The sequence below is a fragment of the Phalaenopsis equestris genome, unplaced genomic scaffold (assembly GCF_001263595.1).
Source record: "Phalaenopsis equestris unplaced genomic scaffold, ASM126359v1 Scaffold000202, whole genome shotgun sequence".
Lineage (NCBI taxonomy): Eukaryota > Viridiplantae > Streptophyta > Magnoliopsida > Asparagales > Orchidaceae > Phalaenopsis > Phalaenopsis equestris.
This window is the reverse complement of record NW_018164644.1, coordinates 4,707,133-4,731,546: the sequence shown is the minus strand read 5'-3', so window position 1 is coordinate 4,731,546 and position 24,414 is coordinate 4,707,133. Positions and strand designations below refer to the sequence as shown.

General features: G+C 36.3%; 2 protein-coding genes across 3 annotated transcripts in view; one reads left to right on the top strand and one right to left on the bottom strand.

Annotated features, from left to right (window-relative positions):
• Nucleotides 1–942: 942 nt before the first annotated feature.
• Nucleotides 943–4,950, top strand: LOC110022802 (L-ascorbate oxidase homolog). Its single transcript, XM_020721914.1, has 8 exons — nt 943–1,329; nt 1,428–1,537; nt 2,613–2,883; nt 2,991–3,093; nt 3,492–3,837; nt 3,917–4,282; nt 4,384–4,462; nt 4,549–4,950. The coding sequence occupies exons 1-8, from the start codon at nt 1,189–1,191 to the stop codon at nt 4,759–4,761; spliced, it is 1,629 nt and encodes a 542-aa protein (XP_020577573.1). The 5' UTR covers nt 943–1,188; the 3' UTR covers nt 4,762–4,950.
• Nucleotides 4,951–5,762: 812 nt separating this feature from the next.
• The window catches only part of LOC110022691 (probable protein phosphatase 2C 67), a 33,851-nt gene continuing 15,199 nt past the window's right edge, over nt 5,763–24,414 (bottom strand). For both annotated transcript variants that reach the window (XM_020721767.1, XM_020721768.1), the window contains exons 3-11: nt 23,605–23,713; nt 16,176–16,212; nt 15,800–15,844; nt 11,548–11,600; nt 10,937–11,071; nt 10,711–10,794; nt 7,831–7,920; nt 7,689–7,736; nt 5,763–6,102 (exon numbers count right to left, since the gene is read on the bottom strand). In XM_020721767.1, the coding sequence (XP_020577426.1) occupies nt 5,992–6,102; nt 7,689–7,736; nt 7,831–7,920; nt 10,711–10,794; nt 10,937–11,071; nt 11,548–11,600; nt 15,800–15,844; nt 16,176–16,212; nt 23,605–23,713 (712 nt within the window). In that variant the 3' untranslated portion in view covers nt 5,763–5,991. The remainder of the gene's footprint in view (nt 6,103–7,688; nt 7,737–7,830; nt 7,921–10,710; nt 10,795–10,936; nt 11,072–11,547; nt 11,601–15,799; nt 15,845–16,175; nt 16,213–23,604; nt 23,714–24,414) is intronic.

Here is a 24,414-nt window from a genome sequence, read left to right as displayed (position 1 = left end):
TGCTCAGTATTTGAAGACTATCGTAGATATAGTGAGAGCGAAGAGGGAAATTGAGTGATGGTTAGATGATGACACTCAAGAGATGATGATTGTATGATGGTAGTCGAGACATTAATGTTGATTAAATGATATAAGTTGAACAATAATAATTGGATAATGAAGTTAGTGTGATAGTTTTTGGATAATGATGATTGTATGTCAACAGACAAATGACAGTAGTTGAGCCACAATAGTCGGATGATAATAGCCGGGTGATGATGATCAAATGATAGCGATAGAGGGAAAGTGATAGAATGATGATGGAGGTCAAAGACTGGTAGTGGAGGATGATGGCTATAAAACAAAAATGATCGGATGAATGGGTATGGGTGTTTTGACCAACACCGATGAATCATTATTAATTATATGATATACTCGCCATATTTTTAATCATCATTAATTAGTGATCCACGGCTTCTAATTGAAATTATTAACATTAAGTACAATATTTTAAATATACTAATTTTTTAAATATTTTTTAAAAATCTCATAGATGAGGAAAAAACTCTGACTATTATGCAAACTAATTAACAAACATGCCCAACAATTAAATGAGCTTATTCACTTATTTATTTATAAATCATAATATAAATTTTATTAATTTCAAATTTCAGTGTGTATCCTATTAAAATATATTCAAATAATATTTATTATCATACACGGTTTATTTTCCGGTTCAAATCTCGGTTCAAATTCAAAATTTTAAAAGCTGAGACAGTAAAAGAAGGTAAAGGATGAGAACCAATCCCGGTTCACCATAAAACATTTTTGTCAGACCGCATGACCCCATCCGGTTGACCATCGAACCGGACTCGAATCCGCGTTTAAGAACTGAACCGATGTCTTTTCACAGTTTTACATTTTTACCCTGACAGCTCATACCATCATCTTCCTCTTCCCTTCTCTCCCCCTCTCTCAGATAAAATACAGCACTCCAAACCCGCTAGCTGTTCCGCATTTATTTCTCCCTCTCTGTCTCGTCAGTGGTGAGCAGTCTTAAATATGGCTCTCTTCTTCCATTCAGCCATTGGGCCATTCTGCGAAGCTTTCCCCAATTAGGTTTTAGTCCCCATTCTCTCTCTCAGATCCAGTGAGAACCAAAAAGCGAGGAAGGCGAGGGACCAATCGAAGAAGAAGAGATAAGTTAGAATGGGGAGACCCACAGTCTTTGCGGCCTCTCTCATCTTCCTCTTATCGCTGCTCTGTTCTTCGACCGCCGACGATCCCTACCGCTTCTTTACCTGGAACGTCACCTACGGCGATATTTGGCCCCTCGGCGTGAAGCAGCAGGCAAGCTTCAAATCTTATTATTCGATTGCCCTCTGATCCATGTATTTCTCATTAGGTGTTCGATTCGATTCGATGTTTCTGTATCTTGGTGTGTGCAGGGGATATTGATCAATGGGCAATTCCCAGGGCCGCAGATTGAAGCTGTAACCAACGATAATCTCATCATCAACGTCTATAATAGCCTCCCCGAGCCATTTCTCATCTCCTGGTATAACTCTCTCTTCTCTCTCTCTATCTCTCTCTCTCTCTCTACTGCAGAGCTCTATTCCTTACGCACAAGTGAAAATTGAAATGATACTTTTGCATTGAAGTCCTATTAAGATGGTTTATTTCCTAGCATAGCTGTTAAAAATCTGTATTTACCAATATAGCTTTCTCTGCACGGTAAATCTGCGGGTTTTATTTATTTTTGGTGAATGATCGATTTACTGCCTTTGACGGGGTTCGCGGGGGAGAGGATTTTTGTGGGAGGTTTGACGGGAAATAGCAATTTTGTAAGGGTGGTTTTTGGTTATTGAGAGGAGAGATGTATGTAGGGACAAGGGAATCAAGTAAATGCGATGGTCTGAGTGACGTCGGACTGATCTTTGGAGTTGGGATTGGTGCCACCGACGCTGGTTGGGCGGTTCGATTTTAAAATTTAGCTTCCGGCTTAAGTAAGCCGGGATAGACCGGGCTTATCATTTGGTTTGCCGGCTCTTTTTGTAGAATTGTATGGGACTTTTGCTTTGAGCGACGCGCCCTTAAACGGGCACAGAGAGAGAGAGAGAGAGAGAGAGAGAGAGAAGGGGTGTTTGGGGGGGGGGTGTCTGTAAATAAATAAGAATTGTGTGCTATGTATGTAAATGCGAAGATTTACATGCATGCCACTCAATCCCTATATATTTACACATCTAACACCAAAAACCTTACCTATGTATGAAAAAAGTGTGATTTGCTATCATTTGTATGTCATTTGGGTGGTTTAAATTTAAAATAGTAGAGTTTAGGTGTTAGATATGTAAATACATAGAAATTGCATGGTTTGTATGCAAATGCTCCTTTATTTTATAATATGACATAAATAGTGAAGTTTTTATTCAATTTTAAATCATTAAACTTAATTTAATTTAAATTTATATTTGATAGGTCAAAAGAGAATCAAAGAGCATTTCTTTTAAAAGAAATTGTTGTATAATGTATAGAAATGTTTTTTTTACTCCAATTTTTATGTTTTTTGTACTTTTTAAATATCAAAGAAATGGATTTTTAAAATAATTTTGTAAGTATGGAGTTTATTGAAGGAACGGCTTGCTGCAGAGGAGGAATTCATGGCAGGATGGAGTTTATGGCACCAACTGCCCAATTCCACCAGGGAGAAACTTCACATACATTTTGCAAGTGAAGGACCAGATTGGCAGCTACTTTTACTTTCCCTCTCTCGCTTTTCATAAGGCTGCCGGCGGCTTCGGTGGCATTAGGATCCTTAGCCGTCCCCTCATTCCCGTTCCATTCGATCCTCCGGCCGGTGATTTCACCTTTTTGGTAGGTGACTGGTACAAGGCTAACCACACTGTAAGAAAACCCCCTTTTCTGATAATTACAAATTTACCTATTTGAATATTTTAATTTTGATATTCATATTCTCATCACCATCACCATCACCATGCTTTATCTTTCAGGACCTAAAAACAACACTAGATAATGGCCATATGATCCCATTTCCTGATAGTTTGCTTATAAATGGGCGCGGTTCGAACGGCAACACATTTACTGTAGAGCAAGGTATGTTTCTTTGATATCAAAAATCATTGTTTGAATTGGTCCCCTTGTATCATCTTCCTGGAAAGCATGATTCCTGATATGATACAATATTCACTAGTTCTTGTACTAGATTAATAATCATAATTAATTAGTTAATAAGGATAAAAGACAATTCAATGGTGCGGGCCAACTCCAGGATTAGGAAGTGGGGAAAAGAAGAAACACAGAAAAGAGTTTTTAGAAGCTTGCGAGGCTTTTATTCCTCAATGTACTCCAAATAGAGCTATTTATAGAATTACAAGATTACTAATTATTATTAGCTAACTAATTAATTATTTTATTGATTTAATACAAGAATTAAAGAATATTGTATCCTATCAATTCCCGTTTAAGTTTTAAACTTCCTCATGTTTCTTCAGGCAAAACATACAGGTTCAGAATATCCAATGTGGGACTAATGAACTGCGTCAATGTAAGGTTTCAGGGGCACACCATGTTATTAGTTGAAGTAGAAGGATCGCACACACTGCAGAATACCTACTCTTCGCTGGATGTATGTCTCGGCCAATCTTACTCTGTTCTCGTAACTGCGAATCAGCCCCCCAGTGACTATTACATTGTTTCTTCGACTCGGTTTACCAACCCCGTCCTCACTACAACCGCCATACTTCATTATAGCAACTCGGCAGGGAAACCTGTAGATCCTCCACCCGGTGGCCCGACCATTCAGATTGATTGGTCGCTGAACCAGGCTCGATCTATCAGGTGTGCTCATCACCTGTATTTTTAGTTCAATTTTGGCTATTATACATTTTTTAAACTCATTACCTCTATTAAAAATCAGGTGGAATTTGACAGCGAGCGGGCCGAGACCTAATCCACAGGGCTCATACCACTATGGGCTGATCAACACCACGAGAACTATCAGGCTTGCAAATTCTGCAGCGTTTATTAATGGGAAGCAGAGATATGGTGTTAACAGTGTATCTTTTAATCCACCTGATACACCACTGAAGATTGCTGATTACTATAAAATTGGAGGTGTTTTCTCACTGGGAAGCATTCCTGATAACCCGAGCTTTGGCGGCATGTATCTTCAGACATCCGTAATGGCAGCGAATTTTCGTGATTACGTCGAGATTGTTTTTGAGAACTACGAAGATGTGGTTCAGTCATGGCACATTGATGGTTATGCCTTCTGGGTTGTTGGGTAAGGATGTGAAGAAACCCAAAACTAAAACAGCATAAAATTCTGGCTTTTTTTTTTTGTTAGGAGTAATTGATTGTTTTTTTCTGTTATGGAATTGATAGAATGGATGGTGGGCAATGGTCTTCTGCAAGCAGAAAGGGTTACAATCTTAGAGATGCAGTTTCTCGCTGCACTGTGCAGGTATTGACTCATCTTTCACTCCGTATTGAAAGATTTGGGGGATTAAAATGACATTTTTGGGTAAAAGAAAGTTGTGATTTTTACAGGTGTACCCAAAATCATGGAGTGCAGTGTACATGCCACTGGACAATGTAGGGATGTGGAACATTAGGTCGGAGAATTGGGCGAGACAGTACCTGGGACAGCAATTCTATCTCAGAGTATACTCTCCTGCCAACTCATGGAGAGATGAGTATCCCATCCCCAAGAATGCTCTTCTTTGTGGCAGGGCTTCAGGAAGGAAGACGAGGCCACTCTGAAACATGATAATAAATAAGATGTTCTAATTTTATTTATGCTGAATGCTCAGCTCGAGCGGTTTAGTTTTCTACACGGCTTAGTGTTAAGTTTAGTTTTTAGACTCTTTTTTGGCTTCTGCTATTATTAATTATGTTATAAGGGAATTGATAGTTCTGCATTTTAATTTGCTTAGAAATAAAATGCCAACTCGGCTGTATTCGTCTTCATAAAAACATTGATCGATTATCTATAAAATGAATGATTTTAAGTTCATATTTTTTTGGAGTTTTTAGAAGAAATGAATGCTGAGATGGCAGCCTGCATATTGTTTTCTTGTTGATGGCAGAATTATCAACAGGATTGGTCTATTTTTATGATAAAAAAATCAATCATCTGTAAGCTTCTATATTACATCCAGAACAAAATGTTTAATATTAATGTTCATATGTTCAGTTTAATTGGAGATGCAACACCACATCTAAAGCTACGGCTTTTTAAGTGGCGGTTTTTCACCGAACACCATATTATAACAAGTAATCTAATGCTCGATTTTTCTTTTGTTTTTTTCCCAAAACTTGATGAATTTCAATGATTGCCAAAAACATTTTCTAACCTGAGACATTCAGAGTTTGTTTAAACATCGTTCAGCTTTTTGCCATCCTCTTTCATTTAGATGTACAGCAAATATTTCTGAGAAAATTATGAAATAAAAGAAGTTTGATATAAGATATTGTTTTCTTGAACAACTTTTTATTCAAATCAAAATTATTTAAAAAAAACAATAAAATACCATATTTTATGTATAAAAATAAATTCAAATATTTTAAAATTCATCATCCAGCATTTTAATTAAAAAAATCCTGACTCGACCTTTCTTTTAAGAGAGCTGGATCAGTGAATCTTGTTTAATTCATACTCAACGCAGTTAAATGTATTTAAACTATCAAAATCCCCATAAAGAAGAAAGAAAATAATTAGCTTAAGATAGAATGTTCTGAGCTTGGGAATAGCTAATTGCAAATTTAATCATACATGTATTTCACTCATATGAGAAAATATTTCCAACCATAAGAAAATCCCATAGCAACATTCTAAGACAAAAATAAGAGGGAAAAGCATAAAACCAAAGTGTGAACAAAGAAAAAGGGTATGTAACAGGTTTAACTAAAAACAACCTTCTTCATCTTCACAAAAGGTTTATGTAGAAGAAAAGCAATGCTTGTGCAAAAAGGGATTTCAAGATGGGGGCCTCATTTGTGCTTGAAGACGATAACAATGGCCGTGCAATTATCCTTACAGTGCCGCTCACGAATGGCTTCTCTTACAAGGCGGCGAGCTGCAGCGGCAGCAGATGATGTTTCCTGGAAAACGGTAGCTGAAGTTCTCAGTGAAATATTTTATAGTTCTATTTACTAGAAAAAAAAACAAGAACTCTGAATACAAAATAGAAACTTCTAAGTCAGCTTAATGCATATCTAGATGCTTAATTCTTTGATTGAGTGACAGGCTTGTTCTAAATATCTCAAGGAAGATGAATATGATGAATACAGTAGAAAAGAAAAAAAAAAGTATTTGAAGTTAAATAATTATTTGAAATAAATTCATTATAAAGTAAATTTTAAAATGTAGTACTTAGATGCCACTGCTAAGCCATTTATTTGCATGACACCATAAAGCTTTTTTTTTGGATTGCTACTAATGATCTGCATGGGTTTTACATCTACAGATTTGCGAGTCACAGCAGGTAATTGCCAGCCTCAAAATGTCCATCACACCTAGTTTTTGTAGTTTTTTGCCACATTAGACCACTAGGAAATGCTCCTTTGGGGGCATCCTATTTACATTTACACTATTCTATAAATACTCCCTTAATGCTGGCCTTTCTAAGAGAATAATTCCACTCAAATTTTTAAATTAAAATTTTTAAAACATTAAAAGCTAAAATGTTGTCATTTCAAGAAATTATTAAGTATACATCCCCACACAAGCTTTCAAGTGTTCCTCGTATCGCTAAGAGTTGGCATATAGAGGCGGCCGTGTCAATAAACAAGATGCCGATGCTCCTCCCCTGTGAAGAAACATGTACATTTTCTCCATCAGCTTGAAGATGGAGGATAATTGCTACTGGAGTCCCGAGCAAAGGACTGCTTCACCGTGAATGTAGGCTGGGTTCGGCTGAATCACATAAATATATTATGTCCGATTTCTTTATAGCTACATTTACTTTTCGTTGTGCTTGAAGTACATTACATGTTTGTGTGATTAAATGCCAAGATCATTATGTTAATGTTGTAAAATTATCTTTGCATTAATCGCACTTAGTATTGTATCATTTGCATTCTCATAATAGTTTAAGTAATTAAATAGACCTCGCTCAACAAGATAATGTGGTGATTCAAATGTTGAATATTCATTTACGTGTGTTATAGTTACCTTTATACTTGTGCTCTAAATTCTAGTAAATTTTGAAGGTATTATTTATACACTGAGTTTTGTGATTGAATAGATTTACCATTCGCATGATTAATTACTTCACTCACAAATAAATTATTTTTATACATTTAATTATCTAGTTAACATATATTTGTTTAGTTTGATTTATCTATATTTATTTTGCTATGATGCATAGCATACAGTGTGAGATTAGATTTGTCAAATTTGAAAAGAGATTTTCCCAATGCAGACAGTGGACGCCAAATTCAACAAATGTCCAAGCTATCAAAAATGCTCGACAAATTTAATACTGAATTCAAGAAATTTAGGATATGTATTTCAAAATGGTTAAAACCTGTGAAAAAAAAAGGACAATTTTACAAATCCCCAAAATGCCATTTTCCTGATATGAATAATGTGCCCTTGCTTTAACTGAATGTGTTATGCCATGTGGTTATCTGCAAGTGCATAAAGATACATCTAAGGTTTTACAAACTTTCATTAGGAAATTTACCTTTAGCTGTTCCTGAACAAAATCAACCGCATCACTCGGCCCAAATACCTGGATGTTTCAACAATATTGATTTGTTATATTAAGCTAAACATGCATCCACCGCATCATAAAATGATGTTTACTGAAAGAATATATGACTTACACCCCACAATCCATCACAACCAAGAATGATGAAGTGCTCCCTTTCAGTAAGTTCAAATGAATGTACATCGGGAGAGGCAATGACTCCAACCTGCATGATTAATCACACTATGATTAATCACACTAAACATGTAGGTCACCCTTATACATGCAGAAACATTCAGATAGGCGCAAATCCATGCATACAAGATAGACATCTTCATGGTAAAATAGTTTGGAATCATGGAATAGCTTCTGCTGCAGATAGCATGCCTTCCACTAGTTGTTGTGGCGCCTTCAACCTGCTGCTATTGTATCTTCATCTTGCTTTTTCTGCCAATTTCTACATCTACAATTATTTAAATTTTCCTACACCCCCATCCCTGCTGCTAAAAAAGTCCTTGAAGAATGCTTGAACAATACAAGTTCGCACGACTTTTGAGGAACAATAAAAGGTAAACTAAGACTTGATTTTACTCTAAATATAAATAAAATTATAGATCTATAATACGCTAAATAATTATTGGTTATTATTTCTACATTATAAAGAAGAGTGGTCTAATGAGAGAATGGACCTGAAGTTTGATTTTTATTTTCCTCTGGCATGTATGCCAAGAAAGTTCGTAGTACACCCCATGCATTATTAGTAATAGAGCAAGAGGATAAGAACCACTGATAAGGCAATTTTCATCAAACATGAGTGGTGTGGGAGCTAGTTGAGAAGTTCGTAAATGTAGTGAGGATTGAAGGCTAAGATATTCAGGAAGCGAGTGCTTTGGCATGATTAGTGGATTCCATAGAGGAAGCATGCCTTATGGTAACCGGAACCTATTTTGGCATAGGTTATTGGTTAAAAATGACTTGTATAGGCTTCACGCGAACACAAGTAGCAATTAATGAGGAAACTGTCAGATATGCCTGAGTGTTTTGATTTCAATCGTTATGAACTATTATATAAACCTAAGATGTCCTGTAGAAAAAATTGATAAGTGCTTCAATGGCCCTGCAGTGCAGAGGTTGCCTTGGATTATATAGGTCAAACATCAAGCAAGAACAAAGAGGCGTCTAGATTTAAGCAGATATAGTTATCTTCATGACTATTGTAATTTGTAAAGTGGAACTTCGTAAATCCTTAGTAGCGTTATATATAGTATAATCCTAAGGTATGCAATTGTTCTTATAGTTCTCTTTCCATTAGTATGAATAATGAATCTATACCAGCAGCATCTATGATCTTGTCATGATGAAATATGAATGAGCGTGCAAATGAATTTGATGTTATTGGAATGCTATTAAAATCTGAGGAATGCTAGAAGAAAAAGTGATGAATGTACAATGAATATGCTTATGATATAAAATGAAAATTTTATGGTCATGACTGAGAGATCAAAGCAACTCATAGATGGTAGTTTGCATGCTTAAAATCTTTTAAAAAATAGTAGGGGTTGCACTCTCTAGAGGTGAGTTCGCCATGGGAGAGTTGGAGTCCATTGAGTTAATATTTGTCACCATTGCTACCCCACAAAAATATATTATTAGACCTGAAATTAGTATCTTCGAATTGTCATAAAAATAGTACTTGTGTTGTGGGTAATTGTGTCTTTTATTGTGCTTAGGATTTTTCTCGATAAGTAGTACATCAGGGATATTAACTAATTCTCCAAACCATGTTATTCCTATAAAAGCAATACTTTATTTAACTATCTTATGTGATTTTCTTCAACTAACTCGCATTGAAAAACGAAATCATTTCACAAAATTTCTATTCATGACATTGTTGTTGTTTCAAATAGTTTGATTTAGACTAAATATTATTATTTTTTCCTTCAAAACACCTTTGAACCCACATTTAAATCTGATTGAAAGAAGAATATTGTTTTTCCATTGAAATTTTAACCAGCTAAGGGGGCGATAAGTCAAGCTGACACGAGGTAGTTTCGGCTTGACTCACTTTGTGAGCCAAGCTCAAAGAGCTAATAAGCCAAGCAAAGCCAACCTAGACTTAACTTGTTAGCTTGCGAGCCTACTCATTTAAAAAAAATATTGGTAATAAAACACTCAAAATAAATTAGAAGTAAAGATTTTAAATACAAAATTTAAATATATATATATAAATTATACCCATTATCTCAAATTAAATATTTTTTTATTATTTATCTAATTAATCATTTTTTATCATTTTATCATGATAAATGTATGAATCAAAATTATTTTTCCCTTTCATAATAAAAAAAGCTGGCTTGTCAGCCAACTCAAATTTGTAAAATTGAACTTCAGCAGTTCAAATTTGGTAAATTAATCGCTCTACCTTATTTGACTCCTTTACATTACTACAACCATCACATCATAGCCTTATGGGTTTTTGTGATACTTTTCTGATCTTCTAAGAAGATTAACATTGCAAGAGACAACTAGCTTATAGATCTCTACATTAATTCATCTCCTCCTCCAAAACCCTTCCATCTACAAACTATCAATCAAACTCACACTCTTCTTCTACTAATTGGTTTTCCATCTTCTAAGCTGCATATTGTACCCATCAACCCAGCACCAGTACTTCGTTTCCTTTTTTTTTAACGTAAATTGTCTGCAAGCAGCATTCAGAACCATAAATTTAGCTTTTCTTTGGATTGCATAGTTGTTATGCATAGTTCAAATTGTTTGGATAATATGAGAGACGAGCAGAGAAAAGAAAAAAACCACACAAGAAAGCCAATACGGGAATTCCAAAATTATTCATGATAGCAAGTCAAAGTCAAGGTTCATTAAAGTACCTAGCATGTTTGATTTTAGAAGTCAAGAATGCTGGAAGGGAATAATACAATATTGATAATTCAAATCAATAGCACAGAATAAAATTTCCAAGAAAAGGCAGCTTAGGATTATGAAAGACAAAGGTAACCTTTTTAAAATGTCGATCACCAAAAGCTCTTGAAACCTCAATGCGACCTTGCAAACGACCATTCGCACCCACAGTACCTCCAGCCTATGCATATCATCAAATTTCTTAAATTTATTTAAAAGAAAAATGCAAACAATTAATTTCAATAGATAAGGGAATTATATGTGACTAGGATGAACAAAGTAGAACAAAAAGGAATGCATTTTCCAAGAACTAGAAATCATACTTTTTGAATTCGGGCACGTTCTTGTGGGTAAAAGGCTTTGTGCTCTCGTGTCAAAACAATGGACTTCAAATCTGTATCATCAGATATAGCTCGTGCTAAGACCGCCTTAGCATCTCCAATATTCGCTACTAAAACCTAGATGAAGTTTAGCCAAGTAAATAGCCAATGATAGGCAACACAGTGGAAGCTGATGAGCAATGTTAAAAGAATACAAGATGAAGCATATGACCAGCAATAAGCAAACTATATGATAATCCTAAAATTCTACAAAGATGATAATTGAAAGTATAGAAGGTTCAGGGTTTTAGGGTTTAGGGTTTAATCATATAAAATGATACATGAACACTCCAAATCAATTTAAAGCCATAGACTAATGATGATTAAAATGGCTTTAAAATATTTATGCATAAAAAATTGAAGTTATTTCTGCTTACCTGATGTGCTGTTGACATGTAATTTCAAGACGCTCATCCATTGAAGAACCGATTAGACATACCAAATAGAGTACAAGGTTTTCGAGGTACTAAAAGTAATAGGGAACAAAGGTGCTACAAACTTTCAAATAGCCTAGTAAAGATAGAAAGTAAAAATATATGACTGCAAATACTTACTGTTTGCCCCAAGATCCAAGCACAAACTGCTGTTGCACCATCTTGCCAATTACCTACAGTAGTAACATAGTATATGAACTTCAAATTATAGAATATGTTGTCTTGAATGCCTCATAATAATGAAAAATAAAGAGAGGAGAAATGATTTGAATTTTTGTATAAATTTCAATGATTCTACAGTACAATTGGGAATTTCTACCAATGAAAACTACTAAGCACATTGGAAATAAAAGAAGATATCCTACAAACTGCAAAAAATTATTTCCCAATAAATTTGAGAGGAATTTTCATGCCATAAGGCCTAAGTATGACATAACACGGATTGTCAAGCTCGCCACCATTTATGCCAACAAAAATGCATGGAGATATAGTTGTGAAAAAAATACCAAAACTCCAGAATAGATCTACAAAGCCTATAATGATAGAGATAGATCTACAAAGCCTAAAATGATAGAAATCATAGAAGTACCCTAGCTAATAATATTTTCAAATAATTTGTATAGACCAACGCTACTGTGAGTGGAGATAAGAAATGATGTAAATGAACCTTAGTAAGGCTCGAGTCATAACAACTAGAGTTTAGTTCGTCGGTCTTAAAAAAGGCTCAAAGTCAAGCCCCTCAAGTTTGAGTCGAGCTCTGTGTTGAGAGCTAGAATTTCAGCTCGCCTGTAATAGCAATCTCGAGGTTGCTGGTAAAACATCAAGATTTGTCACTAGTGGGAGCTCCTATCAATGGTTACTAGAAAGTTGCAAGTTCCAATGAAAACTTGTTGGAGAAGGCATTGTCAACATCAATGACATTTGAAGAAGAAGAAGAAAAGGAGATCATAACATGAGCAACAACATTTGAAGGAGAAAATACCGGAGTTAACCCAAATCACAATAAAAATGCAAATATTGTTGCTGATATTCAAAAGGGATTAAAAAGAAAGACTCTTGAAATAAGCAAACAACAACACAAACACAAAAGACCCCCAAGGTCGAGGATCGACGGTGGTGGACTATGTGCCGAGATAGTGGAAAAGGAGAGAGGGAGATGGTAGAGAGGCTTAACGGCGACGAGGGGAGGGTGGTTGGAGGCGGCAAGCCGGAATTGGGTGGGGTATTGCAAGAGGGTGCAGCAGCAACAAGGAGGGCTGGAATCGAGGAAAGGCAGCGCGTGTGGGCTGTCCTCGGGATGACAACAGCAAGAAGAAGGGTTGGCGGCAAGGGGACAACAATTTATGAGGGGAAGAGAGGCGGTAGACAATTGCAGGAAAATAATAATGTGGTTTTTTTTTATATAGTTGCAGCAAGTACGGTGATGGTGACGGAGGCGGCGAGAAGGTAGCTGGGGAGCAGGAAGGTCGAGGATAATCACCATCTCGGACAAGATACAACCGGTGCATCACTTGTAGGCGGATAGTCCTAGAAGAGAAAATATGAACATCAACGGTTGTCCTGACATAAATCTAAACTAAAGCTAACCTAAACACAAGAAAGAACACATACATAGTGTTAGGGTAAAGAGGAGTGGGCCCAACTTAAAATAGGAGGGAACCGTGCTCTAGAGAAGTCCACTCAATCCCGATTCTGCCTGGATCAAGTTGAGTCCGCACGATCAAGGCGCACTAGTGCGGGTCTGGGCACTCCTGCGCCGTCTCCTATTCCCGTGACGCCTCTTGCTTTGACATCCTCTGCCGCTCCAACCTCAGAAGAGAAATTCGTGATGAGATAAGCGGTGTTTAAAGAAGAAGAGGAAGTCGCGATGAGATAAGCGGAGTTTAAAGAAGAGGACGCAATAATTAATTTCGTTGCCCTAAATCAAGTAGTCGACTAAAGGACTCACGATTACAAAAAACAATAAATGAAACTTTTTTAACCAATATGAGTCTAGAATTTTCAAGTTCAGCTCGAACTCATATATTATACAAGCTATGATTTAAGCTTGGCGCTCAATAAGCTCAACTCACAAGCTCATTAACAAACCGTTCAAGCCAGCTTAGCTCACATACAAACCTAAAGGCAAGTCATAAGACTATTAGAGTTAAACCCCGACTCAAACTTAGGAAGATGTATTATCAGCAAAGACAACACTAGAAATGAGAATAAATAGTGATCTTTCCCAAATGGAAAGCACGTTATTTTTAGAAGCTTTAAATCAATGTCCATACCCTAGAGGGAAATCTTAAAAGAACTATTTTCTTCAAATTTTCTGTATGACCTAACAGAATTAAAGTTCATTCTGAAATGGGTCATATAACCTATAATTAAATATAATGGGCCTGTTATAATAAACTCCTCTTAGCAAGGTAAAAGTGTAATCCTAAGTTAAACAGAGTAATATGATAGGCACCTAAGGACTGATGACCTGGTTTAGCCCGACAAAAACAACTTCCATGCGTCCAAAAATTGGAAGGGGGTCCTTAAGGGCGCGCATTGCTTGGAATTTTTTGCAGGATAAGGAATCTGTTCTCCATAAATGTCTTGAAAGATACTATAAGCTCCATTTTTTGGTCCAAAGTTATAATCACGGCACTTCTATTTCCAGGAAGATTATTTGTGAAGGCCTCCAGTTTTTACAGCCCTTTTCGAGATGAAAAGTTGCTGATGGGGCCGTCATTGATATCTTAAACTAGGCGAACACCAATGTCCTGGAGAATGTGCGGGTGTCCAACCAGCTCTCGGATGGCGCCTGGAATCAACAGGTGCTTGTTACTTGCTTTGGCAATGATATGGCAGTGCTTATTACACAGCTCAAAATCCACCAGGACATACATGAGGATTGCCTTGAGCACGGGTAAAACCATTACTTCGCTGGCCTATAAGGCTAATTTCCCAGCAACTGAGATGAAACAAGATTGGCTCTGCAAGCTTCAACTCCACCCTCGCGAGCGTTTCTTTTGGTGGCGCCAGTTTCTTGATGCCATCCCTGCCAGACTATGGCTCGCCAGGAAAGGCCTCACGAACAGCATTTCTTGCCCTTGGAGCTGCTCTAGTGATGAGATCCCGGATCACCTTATTTCTAATTGTTTGCTTTTTTTTTCGGGTCAAAGATATTTTGCACTCGTGAGGGTTTATTCTACCCGCTTACAGCTCTTTTGATGAAGCAGTCAAGGATCTCAGCACTACCAGAAGGGGTCTCATTGCCCCAGCCCAGTGCTTCTATTACGCAATTCACCATTGTTGGGGGGCTAGTAATGCTAAGGTTTACAATCGGACACATGGTAGGCCGACTATCATCACTGCGACAATTATCGAGGCCCTAACCAAGATTCACTTTTACCCATTTTGGGGGCAATGGGTGCTAGCCAAATTTCCGGGTAGGTCCTTTTTTCTTTATGGCAACCCCTCCTCCCGAGTGGCTAAAAAAGAATGTTGATGGAGTTTTGCTTCCCTTCAGGATCGCTGGTATAGGGGCCATCATGCGGGACGAGCATGGCAAATGTATCATCGCCTTTGGACAACAATTCCAACATTGGGACAGCACTCGTGTTGAAATTATGGTGGTTCACTTCCTTCATCAGATTTGTCAACCTTGGATGTTCAACCTCAAGGGTATCGTCATCGAAGGGACAACACAAATATTAAGCAGTTTCTCCGTTCCTTTATGGCACAGGAGATATGGCGCAGCCAACCACTTATAGCCCCGGTGTTAGCTTTCCTTTTGAATTTTAAACAAGTTTTGTTTTATTATACGCCTCGCGAATGTAACAATGCCGCTCATTTTTGAGCCAAACATGCCCTTAGTGGTTCTTTCTTTTTGTTACATGTAGATGACAACAAGGAACTCTCTACAATACTTGTAGATGGCATGGCTCATTTTTATATAGCATAGATGCATGCATGCATAGTTTTTATATTTTTTTTGACTAAATAATGCAAAAGCATATTTTCACGGACAAAAACAACTTCCAACAAAAAAATCAACTATGCTGAAATTCCAAAGCGATTATCATGCACCGGATTAACCAAAAAAATATGATTATTTCTTCCTGGATGAAACTATGTAGCACCCTTGCTGAATTAGGAGTATATACAGTTTCAAACATGACCTAACGAGTCAGACTTACTCAGAAAATTTGAAACTAGCCATTTACATACAGCAGTTTCTGGGAACTATTTTCATGTACAGCTAAAGCTATTTTCTTGTCAACCACTATTGTATGTGCACATAAAACGATCAATAGGGAAATCTAAAAAATCATCCACAACAGATAATGGAAAGAATATAAAAGACATTGCAATTAGAATTTTTAATTTGCATTGTCACCTCTACTACTTTCTTCAAGTAATGATTCATCGGTTCTCCGAAAACCTGCATATGATGAAGTAAAGCAAAATCAATAAAAGTAACCCTGTAAATAAGACAACAAAATAATGAATCAAACGGCAGTCAGCCATCATCAGAAACAACAATGAAAGCCTAAGTACAACAAGAAAGGAAACAGCTTCATTACAGTGCGTGAAGCTGAATTTATGAAGTTCTAAATTTAACGATAGGAACTACTGATAATAAAATAACATCCGTAATCGAATGAGAACTAAATATCTAAAGGGAATAACATAATCAAAAAATCACGTGTAAATGATAAATCTGCAAAGGGAAATACCATGCATAAAGGATAAAGATTTAGCTATTTAAATACCTTCAAGTATGGCCTTCTTGGCAGCTTTAACATCCATCTGTACAGGTAGAAACATAGAAGCATTACAACAACATTTTATAATGACCAAATAAAACATTATTTAAAGCATACAAGTTCAGATTCGGCTGATCAAAATCAAGCATAACAAAAATCCATATAGCAAGGAAGCATGCACAAACTAGGAAAATACGCATAAATACATATAAAAGTACAATGAAATGCATAATTGGTCTCCACTGTGTTAGTAATCATGCTGTTCCCTGAAACAAGAATCCTAGCAACTTCAATAAAATACTTAAAAAGATAATAGCTTATCTAACAGTAAAAAACAGAGAATAAACTGCAATGTTAAAAAATCAGTGAGTTTAATACGGCATTTAAAAATAAAACCATCTGAATGGATGTCTCAAAATAGGCATATTAAGGAAACCATTATGTATATCCTCTCTTAGGAAGTTATAATTAAATATTACAGAATGCTGCCAATCAAAGAATCATGCATCGGCAGAATAAATGATGGGACTTGTCATTCATATTCTCATTTCATGCAATTCTCCCAATAGAAAATTCAATACTAATCCAAAATACCATCAATCTTATATTCACATAAGAACTCAAATTCAAAGCATTCTGATGCGTGTGCTTCAGATGTAAACCAAATAAAATATTTCCCATGTTTGAAACAAATGGTATCATTGAAACAAATAAAAACAGATGGTATCATTGACGCAACAAATGATCTATTTAGAGGTCCACTTGATACTGATAGAACTTGGTTCATTCTAAAAAAGTATTTTCTCATCACTGAAAACCGCATAGATCATAGTTAATAAAGTATTAAAATCCTCTTTAATGATATAAAAAGAATGGGAATAAAAAAGAAACTAGTGATAAAAAAGAGAACTTCAACAGAATTGGAATCCCAGCTAATGAAGGAACCAACCAGACTGGCCCTTGGAATAAAAAATAACTCCAGCTATAATTTTAGTGCCGCCAATAGCCATGAAGGTAAGAGAAGAAAGCTTGAAGAGTATTTATTCTTCAAGGCATATAATGCCAACTTTTTTAAAGATAGTACCATCTTTGACCATCACTTTTTTGAAAGAGAGAATTCAATCATTCAGCATTCCATGATGCAATCATCGTTGAAGAGAAAGATCAAATCAAATGACTAGTGTAGCCAGAAGAATTAAAACTATAAAATTCTAAGAAAACTACATGCTGAAAATATATAAGCAAAGTTTCCCACCTGCTACAAGGATTCTATTTGAGACGTATTTGATGAAGAAGAGGGAGGAATGGTAGAGTTACCTAACTATTTCTTGCAAGTTTTATAAAGATTAAAAATGCTAAAAGCCGGAAAAGTAGAATGAGTAAAAAGTAATTTTGACATGGTAAAAGGGTTGAGTGTGTAATCCACAATGCTATAAGAAATTACATTTTTTCCTTCGAAGTGAAAATTTTCCTTTCCATGGTCACTTCAAAAGAGCTAGAAATTTCAGCGGTTAATCCAAACAAAATTTAGAAGAACATTCCATTTTAAGGTTTACCTAAGCTGAGACTCCCGGATAATAAGTGAATTCAATAACTGAACAACGAATATTCTAGGAAAGCATTCTATGATTAAAAAAGGATCTGAAATGAACTGCATTGGTTGTAGCAATAATTTCCTTCTTGATAGGAGAAAACGCAGGAAAGAGAATAATCTTCATATCAGAGTAAGAAGTTGTACGTGACCAGGAATTATTTAGAATAAAAATAATACCATCTTTAACTGTAATAAGAGAATTTGAGACCACTGTTATTCAAGGGAGAGAGGCATCAGCTAATAATAGAATATGATCCAAGCATATTTTTCACAGAAATTAGGGCACAAAATTTTTTTATTTCAGAAACACCAAATGACACAACACCGATACATAAAGATAAACACCTATAATTTGAGATGTGGGGATATCTCTCCCAAATCCTACAATTCGAGATGTGGATGATCCCTCTCAAACCCTAACCCTAAGATACAAGACCCAAACTCATACATAACCCTGACCCTAAATATATTAGTCCCATCTATGCTAACCAATAATAAATGACTAAATTTCCCTTAGGCTAATAAAGACTAAATTGTCCTTATGCGTCATCATAACATTACTCCCGTCCCAAAAATATACTTTGTCCTCAAGGTAAAAAAAAATTATTATTGGATCAGGTCGTATGGCTAACACATTACATCATCATCAAACAATCCTTTCCATTTAATCAAAAACTCGTACTGACCCTCACCATCTCGAAATGTCGACATTTGCACATCTTTCAGTCGCATCTAAATCTGATGGTTCCCTGACTTCAAGTAAATCCTAGAGAATACCACCACCTCAAACAACTCGTCCAGTAGCTTATCGATTACCAGAATCTATGTCAACTCTGTATCATGAGTCTCTTTCATGTGATGCCACACGATTAAGAATCTCAATCCTGTGTCTTGAGTCACCCTCATCATAGTCTTCAGCATTACCAAAGTTTTACATAACCTGAGGTCACCGCGCAACACCACCATCTTCCCTCCCTCCTGAATCCGTTGCAATGTCAAAATCAATCCCTTACAAACTCTTCTGCTCTTCACTACAAGTTTCCTTCTTATCATTACTTCTGAATAGCCCTCTACCCAAAAAGTGCTTCCGCAAATGGCATCCACGCAGTTGGATGCAAACCTCCACTGGAGTCCTTGGTTCTCTATTTCAGGCCAAAATTGTTTGAAGCGATCTTCTTCGATCCTGAATTGCACACTGTCTCGTTCTACCTATTGCCTCTCATTCCAAACCTCCAGATATCGTGCAATTCTCTTCAGATGCTGCTGCTCGAATCTGATACTGATTCCTTCGTTTAATCTCTCCTGCTTCAGTTCATTCCAATTGTTCAGAGGTCGCACTATTCCTTCAAAGCGTTGTCAATTGATCCAGCTCTCGATTCCTTCGCTCGATCATGTGGCTCCGGATCTGCCTAAAATAGTGACGTACTAATGCCACACCATTCCTTCAGATGATTTCCGCTCGAGTCTGCTCTCAATTCCTTCATCTGATCTCACAATTTAGGATCTGCCTAAAGCAACAACACTATCTTGATGTCTCATGAATCCTTCTAGTCGTTGCTTCTCATTTCTACTTAAGACGTCGTCATTCAATCCTGTTGCAGGCGGAGGCGATTTTACATTAAACTTCATGATCTTCTTCACCATTTCTTCCAAAGTCGTGAACCTCCACTCGAACCGCCCCTGCAAGGATGAGAAACGCTCCTCCATTACTAAAAAACATTTCTCTATTTCAGATCTGATGTGACTTTTCCCTTCCAGAGCATTTATTTTTTTTTTCTCCATTACTCCCCAAAAAAATTTCTAACACAGGTGAATTTTCTACGCACTGCCATCCCATTATTTGCTTCCTAGTTAGGTCAATCGATGTGACTTATGATAATGAATTGCTAAGGGAAGGTAACGACATTGCTAGCAATGCAGAATTTTAGCACAAGCCCCACCGTATATTGCACATTGAAATTTTTGAAAGCAGTGTTCCTGTTGATAGATCCTGCCTCTTCTATAGCAGATCACAAAGGAAAGCGATAGGATTGTATCGATTGCAACGCTGACTCCCGTCGTCCCTTCCCAGGTAGCTCTTTTTGTGACCGTATCACTGACTCTCATCATCACTTCCCTGTATGTCGCGATCCCGTCGACTACGAAATGTCGCAATCATTACTTCCCTGTCTTTGTCGATATGCAACCACAAGGCTCATACGTGTCGTGATCCCGCCGGTCTTCCCTGTATGTCGAAAATCCCATTGGCTTCCAACTAGCAATCACGTCACGTTGTATCGCAAAGGTGTCGTGATCCCTTCGTTGGCTTCCCTTGGGCGATCTGATCTGTTGTCTCTTCCCAGCTAGCTCGATCACGATTGTATCACGATATTTGGAACCCTGTAAGCACCGATTCAGTTGATTTCCAGAATTGAATGCTCTTATATCATTTGATATAATCCAAGCAGGTTTTTCACTGAAATTAAGGCACAAAATATTTTTATTTCAGAAAAACCAAACAATACAACACCAATACATAAAGATAAGCTCCTACAAACTACAATTCGAGAGGAATGAAATCTCTCTCAAACCCCAACCCTAAGATACAAGACCCAATTTCATGCATAGTGCTAACCCTAAATATATTAGCTCTATTTATACTAACTAATAATAAATCTAATAAAGATTAAATTGCCCTTATACGCCGTCATAACATGATATTTTCTTAAAACTAGGATCTGAATTAAGAATTTTGAAGTTATGCCCCTTCAACCATGGAATATGGAAAATCGATAACCATGTCTGAGTGCGACCAAAATCTATGATTTGAAAGAATATAAAATCTCGCTCGTCTCAGATTTACCCTTTTGCTAGAAAACTCATAATATCTTCCTAAATCACGTTAAGTATTACAATTAATACAGCACACAAGTTTATTAAAATACGGTGATTGATTTTTCATATTTTGATTAATATGATTAACAAAAACAAAAAATCACTTCAAAAACATCCCAAACAGAGGAACAAGAAGGCAGACCACGAATTCCAATCAAGTGTAAAAATTCCTTATTACTAATGGAGGAACACAAGTAACAGCTCTAGTATACATAACTTTCATAACTTGAATATAAGCCATATTAACGCCTTTCTTTTTTAGAACTCTCCAAAAATACTTATCTTGGAACCTTATCGTAAGCTTTTCTAAATCAATAAAAATCATATGTAGATAGATCCTCCATATGTAGATCCTCCTTACTCTCTTTGTACTTCTTCATCAAACCTCTCAATAAATGTATGGCTTCCATAGTTGAGTTGCCCTGCATAAATTCAAATTTATTATGAGAAATCATTGCATCGCGTCTTAACCTAGGTTCAATTATTCCCATAATTTTAATGTATGACACATTAACTTAATTCCTGTATAATCTAAACACAATACAACAAAGTTATATAGATCTACAAAAATTGAAATTTAAAAAAAATTACAATTTGCCATATTCTCTAATCACTTGATATTCTTTTTTAACTCATCTATATAACACAGGATTTCAAGAATATTGATTAAGAATTACCAATCCAATAGTACCGCTTCTAATTTATTCTCCTAGTTAAGCTGCCTGAAGTAAATTAGACTGTTCACCCATAAAATTTTGGATAGAAACACTATTTTCTCACTATCCCTAATCCTTATTGAGTGGGAAGGTAGGAATCGGTTAAATGTTTAGGTAGGTAAGTAACTGTACTTTACATAATTAGTCAAGCTTTTTCTTTACATAATTTATCAAGATTTTGCAGCATAGAGTAAGAGTCTGTTTGGCGCAGTTGTTAATTATTTATAATCTGGTGATAAGCAAATTATTCTGATAATCAGCAGATTATCAGAATAAGCTGGTTTATTGTTTGGGAGAGCTTATTTAAAATAGCTTATTGATAATTGTTGCTGGATGAATTATAATTCTGCCCTTGTTTGGTGAAACCATTTGTAACAGAACTGTATGAGAGAAATAATACACAGAACAAAAGTCTCCAACTGTTACGGATGAGTTCAAAAAAAAAAACACTGCTCACTATCTCGTGAGTATCAGAAGAAATAAAATAAAGAGAAATACAATTACAAGTACAATTAAAAATATTAAAATGGAAAAACAGAATACAATTGAACCAAACAATTAGAAATATAATTGCTCCATTATCACAAGAAGCAATCTATCAAGACGTGAATCACAGCTTTCTTTTTTTTTTTTATAAAACATATATGTAGCAGCCACTTGTGCAATGTAATGAATATCAACTCAAGCTCATCAATATCCAAAAATCTGAGGGTAAAGGTGGATTGTCTTTGGCCTCATTTGGGGTAAACAAACACCAACATATATGCAATTTTATAAAACATATGGTTCAGCAAACAAGCACCAACATATATGCCTAAAATCCGATCGCATTTTCTCTCTATTTGCAAAGTTCAGAACACCGCAAAGTATAGAGGGACTTGAACAAGCATTCATCGGCAAACAGCTCACAGAGCAACAGAGTTATATCAGATTAAACCAAGGTTACGAAAAACATTGTTATTCAAACAATTTTGAACCAAACAACCTCTTAATACAGATTAAAAGATCCTCCAATTCCATTGAAAGCAGAAGAACAAAATACAACCAAATCGAAATAATGACACAAAAAACAACAGATACTGATGATTAATAAACATAAAATTCTCACTATCTTCGCCGACCAACATAACATTTTTTTCCAGAAACAATTACGTAACATATAAAATGAATTACATGAATTACATAAAAATGAAAGGATATAATGAAACTGCAGTCATTAACCAAATGCACAGGAAATACAAGAAAGGGAATCCCACGGTCGACTATTCACATCTAAATACCGTAGAGTGAAATGCTAGAGCTTACTTTGCCTGTTCCTTTAGACGAACAAAAGTCTCCGAGATTCTAAGAGACGGAGTGATGCTAAGAGAAGCCATGGTTGGGAGAGAATTGGGTCGTGAAATGGGTTTATAAGAGAATGGTGTGGCGAGGGAAAGACTACTAGGGTTTCGGGGAAGAAAACTAGGGTTTCGAGAAGGGAGAAGAGAGGAAGCAAAATTTGGTGGAGGGCCATCCGTGCCCAAGATTCAGAAGACGAAGGAATCAGAACTCTAAACCCTACGGAGCATTTAGATCGGGGAGGGCGAGAAGGCACCGGAGGAATTCTTCATGCTAACCGGGAAGCAGACGCAGGACGCGGCTTCTTCCCCGCTTCGCCTTCTATTAACGAAATTTTTTAAGTGCGTCCGAGCGGCATAAATCAGCTGCGCGGGACGTATTTCACATACGTGTACGACGTTTTCATACTATCACCGCACCCCAATAAGCTGCACCAAACGGGCCCTAAATAACCCTATTAAGGCTCTCAACAAAATGACTATTTTATCAAAACTTCCTATGCTTAATTGAACTTCGTCTCTTTAATAAATGCATAGTGGCTATAATGACTGCTAACCCCTCCAGATCCTAGCACTATAATAATCCTCAAAAAATAAGAGAACTTCGATTTTTTTCTTGTTTATTGCAAATATTTGTAAAAACCGGTATATTCTAATGTTTATGCAGAAGTACAACAAAACAGATTCACATCAACAAAAAGGGGTTGCATGCGCTAGAAGGTAATTAAAGTAGTATTCGAATATTTATGTCCCCTTATCCTAAGCATAGTTGAAACAGCTATTTCTCACTAAAATTAGACGGGATTAAAATTTAGAACTTCTAGCATCTTAAAAACATATCACATCATAAACAGACAAAAATTTAAATTGCTGAAAACTTATATCTTTCTTGCAAGAAATATATGCAAACAGACCAACTCACGTGGTAAGCCTGCTGAAAGCACGTTTGCATGTAAATGTTTCCGTGCATACTCCACTGCAAGACGACCACCATGTCCATCATAAATTGCAAAATGTGCACATCTACAAAAAACAAAAACTTTTTGAGAAACAACTACAAGAACAACTCACCAATAAACATGAACAATAAGTGCATTAAACATCAGCAATGTGCATCTAAAAAGCAACAAATCTAATGAGCATCTGTCTTATAAGTTATATTGTAGTGGTTATTGTATCACTGCTCAAAAAAACAGAGTACATAACCAAGTGTGAGGCAGAAGGTATCAGCACAAAATATGATAGCCATTCTTCCACAAAACCTATAATCAAACCACATAATAACAACGGATAAAAAAAAGGTTCACTCGTTTAGGCTGCAACCCACTTCAAGATAAAAGAGAATCCACGCTAAGATTTAAAAAAGAAGAAAAAAAGTAAAGGGTCTACTTGAGCATGCTATATTAAGAAGAATGATGAAACCAAGTCAACTGAGAAAATAACTACAAGCACCACGTAAAATTAGCCAAAAGTTGCCATTCAAGATAAAAGAAGTTCTGAACTGAGGGAAGGGGGGGTGGGTGTGAGGGAGGGGGAGGAAAGGAAAGAAGACAGGGAGGGGGGAGAAAGAGGGGAGAGGGTGAGAGAGAAAGAGAGGAGTTATTTCATGAAAAAATTTGGTGAAAAGGCCAGATATCAAGCAAATGTGACAGACTAGGTAATTTGAATAAAGCAAAACAAGTTTTCTAGCATGATACAGTCAATAAACATAATATCATGGAATT